This window comes from Coffea arabica, chromosome 9c (genome assembly GCF_036785885.1).
Source record: "Coffea arabica cultivar ET-39 chromosome 9c, Coffea Arabica ET-39 HiFi, whole genome shotgun sequence".
NCBI classification, from domain to species: domain Eukaryota; kingdom Viridiplantae; phylum Streptophyta; class Magnoliopsida; order Gentianales; family Rubiaceae; genus Coffea; species Coffea arabica.
Window position 1 is genome coordinate 22,479,521 of NC_092326.1, and position 7,259 is coordinate 22,486,779.

Genomic DNA, 7,259 nt, shown 5'->3' on the forward strand with positions numbered 1-7,259 from the left:
AGCCGGCGAGGGCTTGGTCGTGAAAATTGACATGCCACGGGGACTGTACTGGGGAATCTTGTAGTAATGAGACTCTCGATTCTGGTAAACTCGAGTATTACCAAAAGATACTGAATGGAGTGCGGGCCCGGTTGGGGTATGTTGGGTGGAAGGAATGGAAGTAAAGTGATGTCTACGGTTTGGTACTTTTAACATTGACGGAGGGTCAATGAGGTTGGATCAAGAAAATAAGCAAGGAAATGGGCTCTTGAGAGCCGTCCGTATCCTTTCATTGATTTGATTTACTTCTTATTTGCATACTTGAACTGAATGGTTATGCTTATGTGACTTAGTTGCTATTGTGGTAGTAACTCACTGAGTTTTAGCTCACTCCGTTCCATTTGTTTTCCTTACAGGAAAATGATCATTTTTGGAAGATCATACTTGTTGGTTGCCAAATTGAGCCATGTATATGTCTATTTTGAATAGCTCTTCGCATGAAACCCTAATGTGTATTGGGTTCATCTTTTGATTGGCAAACCGAACATTGTATAACCATGATAACTAGTTTTGGCATGCCAATTTGGTTGTAAATGTTGAATTTCAATGTATGTATATGTTGGATTGATATATGGTTGAACTCCGGATTCTGGTGTGTCCGGCATTGTTCATTATCGGCGCGTTTTCATTTTATTTATTTTGTGATTTTGACTTGATCGCGCGCGTGGGTATGTTCTGGACCGTATTAGATCGACGTAAACTGATCCGTTAGTCCTGGCGAGAGCTGGGCAGGCAGTCCGCTAACCCCTTTGGTTCGCCTTAGGGGAAGGTGGGGCTGTCACAGGTGGTATCAGAGCCTAGGTTTGAATTAGCCTGGGTGCAATAGAAGTGATTTACTTGAGGGTTTCGTTGCTTATGCTTTTGAGTTTATTCATGTGATTTCCTTCCTTTGATATAGGATGGACGCGAGTGGTGACCCGAGTGACCGCCCGGCAGGAGATCGTCCTCGTAGCGGGCTACCGCCAATTAAGTATCAGATCAGGCAGAAGGGGGCCGTGGTGCGTTGGAGCCCGGCCAGCCGCCTCCGACAGTGTGAGTGCCGTAGCAACTACTACGCCTATCCGAACGCTCTAGTGTTGGCGGTGGCGAAGGAGCGTGAGGAGCTAGCGGATGATAATGCTAAGCTGGAAGCTGGGGTTGCCAAGTTGGAGGCCGAGGTGGCTCAGGTTAGGGCGACCAACGAGAAGCAAGCCTCGCGTATTAAAGAGCTAGAATATGACGTGCTCGAGGTCGAGGACAGAGTTGATGACCTATGTGACCAATTAAGGCAAGCACGAGAGCGCGAACTCAAGCGAGCTCGTAAAGTCAGGGGTCGCGCTGAGGCGATCCTTAATCTGTGTGATGTTGGGCTCGAGGAGGATAGCGATGAGGCCTCGTGTGCGGGGGCCGAGGCTGGGGAGGAGTCCACCCCGTCGCCTGGGTCTAGGGCTGCAAACGAATCGAGCCGCTCGCGAGCGGCTCGAGTCAAGCTCGAGTCGAGCTCGAGATTAATCGAGCTCGAGTCGAGCTCGAGCCAGCTCGAGTCAACCTCGAGCTCGAACTCGAGTTCAGATTATTAAGCTCGTTAGCTCGCGAGCCGGCTCGCGAGCTTGAGTATATATATTTATATATATTTTTTATTTTTATTTAATAATAAAATTACGTATATTATATATAAATATATTTTAATTTTTTATTTTCATAGCGAAATTACGTATATATCCTTAATATTTTATTATTTATTCAGAAAAAAATATTATTTTTTTTTATTTTTTTAAAAATAAAATAATTTTTTTTTATTTTTTTCGAGCTCGAGCTCGAGCTCGAGCTCGGCTCGACTTGATTCGAGTCGAGCTCGAGCTCGAAAATTGCCAGCTCGTCGAGCTCGAGCTTGGTAAAATTTAGTCGAGGCTCGGCTCGATTAGCTCAAAGCTCGACTCGGCTCGGCTCGTTTGCAGCCCTACCTGGGTTCCAGACCCCAGCGACTGACTAGGCCTTGATTTTTAGGCATCTTTTGGATAGTTGGCAGTTTTTGTATGTACATAAGGATAGGGATAGAGCCTTAGCTAACCGTTTTGGGTTGGGTTAGCTACGTGTAAATCTCTTTTGATAGGCCAATCCTCGGGTGGATCGTTTATGTTCGTACGTGCTTTGGCCGTACTTGACTTGACGGATTGTATATATGTGTGTGGCTTGATCTTGTCTGGCTTGTATATAAGTGCTTGTGATCATGTTTGAAATGTATAAATATGTGTTATTGTGAAAGTTTTGCGTGTTACTTATATGTCTTGTTACTACTTTGGTTTAGTACTCTTGCCTAGACCAAGAAAAACCTATGGAAGGAACACGAAGTGGTCGGGGACGTGGGCGCGGATCTAGACAACCCACACCGGTTACGGGTACGGGGGAAACCTCTACTGGACCCAATCCTGAACCCCAAATAGACCCCAATGTGCAAATAGCTACTGCTATGTAGCAAATGACTAACCTACTCGCACAAGTAGTGCAACAACAGGGCCAAAACCCAAACCCTAACCCCGGGAACCCTGGTAAACATGTCGAGAGCGAAGATAGAGCCCTCGAACGTTTTCAAAAGTTTTCCCCGCCAAAGTTTGTTGGGGGACCCGACCCTGACATTGCTGAGAAATGGCTTGAGAAAATGGTTGATTTATTCGCGGCCCTACACTACCCTGACGAACGGCAGGTCACTTTTGCTGTGTTCCAGCTTGAGGGCGCGGCTCGTTCCTAGTGGAACGTAATTAGACAGAAATGGGAAAGGGAGCAGACACCCAGGACTTGGGTGAACTTCATTAGAGAGTTTAATGCAAAGTTTTTCCCTCCTCTAGTCCAGGAGAGGAAGGAGGACGAGTTTATTAGGCTCCGTCAAGGGGCTCAAACTGTGGCGGAATATGAGAGCCAATTCGCCCGCCTGTCCAAGTTCGCACCTGAGCTAATCATGACTGAGCAACGACGGATTAGGCGCTTTATCCAGGGGTTGAACGTTGAGATTCAGAAAGACCTCGCGGCGGCTCAGATTACTGCGTTTAGCGAGGCTGTGGAAAAGGCCCAGCGAGTTGAAAGTGCGCGGTTGCAGGTCCGAAACTTCCAGGCGAAGAAGCGTGGCTTTCTTGGGAGTACTTCCGGACAGGGTGAGAAGAGCACTCCCTCTAAATTTGGACGAGGAACGGGAGGTGGTCGACAATTTGGTTCAGGCAGAGGTACTCCATTCAGGGGTGGCCAAACTGGGCGAGGACCGAGGGGAAATGCTCAGAGTGGCTCGGCTTCAGCATCTCGCGGTCCCTACGGGCATTGCGGGAAGTCAAACCACAACGAAGATAACTGCTGGAGGAAACAGGGTAAATGTCTGCGTTGTGGAAGCGCAGACCACCAATTGGCTACTTGCCCTGTCCTGAAACAAGATGGAAAAGAAAGCCAACTGCCGCCGAGGACCAATACTGGACCAGCCAAGGGAGATGGGTCCAAACCTAAAGTGCCAGCTAGGGTGTACTCTATAGAGCCCCATCAGGTCCCAGAGTCTTCGGAGGTCGTAGAAGGTACGATCCCTATTTTCCACCGTTTTGCCAAAGTTTTAATTGATCCTGGTGCCACTCATTCGTTTGTTAACCCTGATTTCATGTGTGGCATCGATATAAAACCTGCTAGTTTACCATATGACCTAGAAGTTAGTACACCTACGGGGAATCAACGTTTGGTGACTAGTATGGTTTATAAGGATTGTGATGTATGGGTAGGTGAAAGGAGATTTTTAGGAGACCTGATTAGCTTGTCCATTAAGGGGTATGACGTGATTCTGGGTATGGACTGGCTAGCCAAATATAACGCCCAACTGGATTGTAAAACAAAAATAGTAGAATTTCGCATTCCTGGCGAGGCAACCTTAAGATTGGATATAAGGGGTAGGTTAGCCTCATCTGCTTTAATTTCGGGCATCCGAGCTAGGAAACTGATAAGTAGAGGGGCGCAAGGATTTTTGGCCTTTTTTATTAATACCCCTATGGATAAGTTAAAAGTGGAAGATGTGGCCGTAGTAAGGGAATTTCCGGATGTATTCCCTGATGAGTTAGTAGCCTTACCTCCGGAAAGAGAAATAGAATTTCGAATAGACCTGTTGCCTGGAACCGCACCTATCTCGAAAACCCCTTACCGAATGGCGCCTGCAGAACTTAAGGAGCTTAAGTTGCAATTGCAAGATCTTTTGGAGCGGGGATTCATTCACGAGAGTGGGTCTCCTTGGGGAGCTCCTGTCCTATTTGTGAAGAAAAAGGACGGAACCTTGAGGATGTGTATTGACTACCGGGGGCTAAACAATGTTACAATCAAGAATAAATATCCACTGCCCCACATCGATGAGTTGTTTGACCAACTGCAAGGAGCAGTGGTCTTCTCGAAGTTGGACCTCCGACAAGGATATTATCAGTTGTTAATAAGGAAGGAGGACATTCCGAAAACTGCTTTCAACTCAAGATACGGGCATTACGAGTTCGCCGTTATGCCCTTTGGACTGACTAATGCTCCCGCCGCCTTCATGGACCTAATGCATAGGGTTTTTAAACCCTATCTGGACCGATTTGTCGTTGTGTTCATTGACGACATTTTGGTCTACTCTAAGACATGCGAGGAGCATGAGGAGCATTTGAGTGTGGTGTTGCAGACTTTAAGGGAACATAAGTTGTACGCCAAGTTTAGTAAATGCGAGTTCTGGTTGGAGAAAGTGGTATTCCTAGGGCACGTGATCTCCCACGAAGGCATTTCAGTGGATCCGGCGAAGGTAGAGGCCGTGACCAATTGGAAGAGGCCAGAAAACCCCACGGAAATTCGCAGTTTTCTAGGGCTAGCTGGGTACTACCGAAGGTTCATTAAAGATTTCTCCAAATTAGCCGGACCTTTAACTGACCTGACGAAGAAGTATGGTCAATTTATCTGGAACGCTCGATGCGAAACAAGTTTTCAGGAACTAAAGAGAAGATTGACCATGGCTCCAGTGCTAGTTTTGCCAAATGGAGTGGACGGGTTTGCGGTGTATGCCGACGCGTCGCGAGAAGGCCTGGGGTGCGTATTGATGCAGAACCGGAATGTGATTTCTTTCGCCTCTAGGAAATTGAAGCTTCACGAGCAGAACTACCCGACTCACGATCTGGAACTAGCCGCAGTTGTCTTTGCACTGAAAAAGTGGAGGCATTACCTATATGGGGTGACCTTCGAAGTGTATTCGGATCACAAAAGTCTTAGGTACCTTTTCTCTCAGAAGGAACTGAATATGAGGCAACGACGGTGGATGGAATTCCTGGAAGATTACGACTGCACAATCAATTACCATCCGGGAAAGGCAAATGTGGTAGCAGATGCTTTGAGTCGTAAGGTGCAAGTAGCAGGATTGATGATTAAGGAGTGGGATTTATTAGAATCCGTGTGCGAATGGAGACCCTGTCTTGGGAGCCATAAGGTGATATTTAGCAATGTTAGGGTGACCTCCATTCTACTGGAACGCATTAAAGAGGCGCAACGCGAAGATTTGATGGTACGGAAGTGGAGAGAAAAAGTGGAAAAGGGAGAAACTACGGACTTCAATTTGAGTCCTGAGGGCATTTTGAAATATTGAAACCGAATAGTGGTACCGAAGGAGGAATCGTTGAAAACGGAAATTCTGGAGGAAGCTCATCGGTCCAAGTATACAATCCATCCGGGTAGCAACAAGATGTATCAGGACCTAAAAGGAACCTATTGGTGGGACAATATGAAGAGGAAAATCGCTCAGTACGTGCAGAAATGTCTCATTTGCCAACAGGTGAAAGCAGAGCATCAAAAATCATCGGGTTTGTTACAACCCTTGGAGATACCCGAATGGAAGTGGGAAAACATCACAATGGACTTTGTTTCAGGATTACCGAGGATGCAAAGGGGACATGATGCCGTTTGGGTGATCGTTGATCGATTAACCAAATCGGCCCATTTCTTGCCGGTGAACATGAAGTATTCAATGGACAAGTTGGCCCGACTGTACATGGACGAGATAGTAAGACTACACGGTGCTCCTGTGAGCATCGTCTCTGATCGGGATCCATGGTTCGTATCTCGGTTTTGGCAGAAGTTTCAAGAAATTCTGGGGACTAAACTCAATTTGAGCACGACCTATCATCCCCAGACGGATGGCCAGTCGGAACGGACCATTCAAACTCTCGAGGACATGCTACGAACTTGCATTCTGGACTTTGGAGGCAACTGGGGTCAGCACATGACCTTAGTAGAGTTTGCGTACAACAATAGCTTCCATTCGTCGATTCAAATGGCTCCGTACGAAGCCCTATACGGACGCAAGTGCCGGTCGCCGATTTATTGGGACGAAGTTGGTGAAAAGAAAGCTCTAGACCCAGCAACTATTCCATGGATGGAAGAGGCTCAGGAGAAGGTCAAATTGATACGGCAACGAATCCAAACAGCTCAAAGTCGACAAAAGAGCTACGCAGATAACCGAAGAAAGGACTTGGAGTTTGAAGTTGGAGACCACGTATTTCTCAAGATCACACCCTTACGAAGTATCACGGCGGGCAAAGGAAAGAAACTTCAACCGCGGTACGTCGGACCCTACAAGATCCTTCAGAGGGTTGGAGCGGTCGCGTATCGATTGGAACTGCCATCCAGTCTCTCTCGAATCCACAATGTGTTTCACGTCTCAATGCTAAAGAAGTATCATCCTGACCCATCCCATGTATTACAACCAGAGGATATCGAAGTGGACGAATCGCTTGCCTATGAAGAGAAACCGGTCCAAGTGCTCGATCGGAAGGTCAAAGAGCTCAGAAACAAGCGGATTCCGCTAGTGAAAGTACTATGGAGGAACCATGGGGTAGAGGAAGCTACCTGGGAAGTGGAAGAGGAAATGCGAAAGAAGTATCCAAACCTTTTCGGGAATTAAGGTGAGAAATTTCGAGGACGAAATTCTTTTAAGGGGGAGAGAGTGTGAGAACCCGTATTTCCCTAATATTTTTCCTAGGGTTTTCCCCCTTAATTGCATGTTTTCTGCATTTTCTAGCTTAGGAATATTTTTTTGGTGGATTTTATGAATAATTATAGTTTTTAGATAATTTTTCTAGTATTGGAGAGTTTTTAGAAAATTAAGAATATATATTGGACGTGAGACCCACTAGTGCGAAAAGTTCGGAAAAATTCGGCCAATAAGGTTAAGTTTCGGATACTGTGTGAAATTTATCGGGTGTTAAGAG

At 46.4% G+C, this 7,259-nt stretch overlaps 1 protein-coding gene across 1 annotated transcript; it reads left to right on the plus strand.

The window, feature by feature from the left end:
* Positions 1–938: 938 nt before the first annotated feature.
* Positions 939–6,952, plus strand: LOC113708312 (uncharacterized). The gene is made up of 6 exons (XM_072064557.1): positions 939–1,414; positions 2,998–3,112; positions 3,231–3,374; positions 4,298–5,041; positions 5,366–5,398; positions 6,182–6,952. The coding sequence occupies exons 1-6, from the start codon at positions 939–941 to the stop codon at positions 6,950–6,952; spliced, it is 2,283 nt and encodes a 760-aa protein (XP_071920658.1).
* The last annotated feature ends 307 nt before the right edge of the window (positions 6,953–7,259 follow it).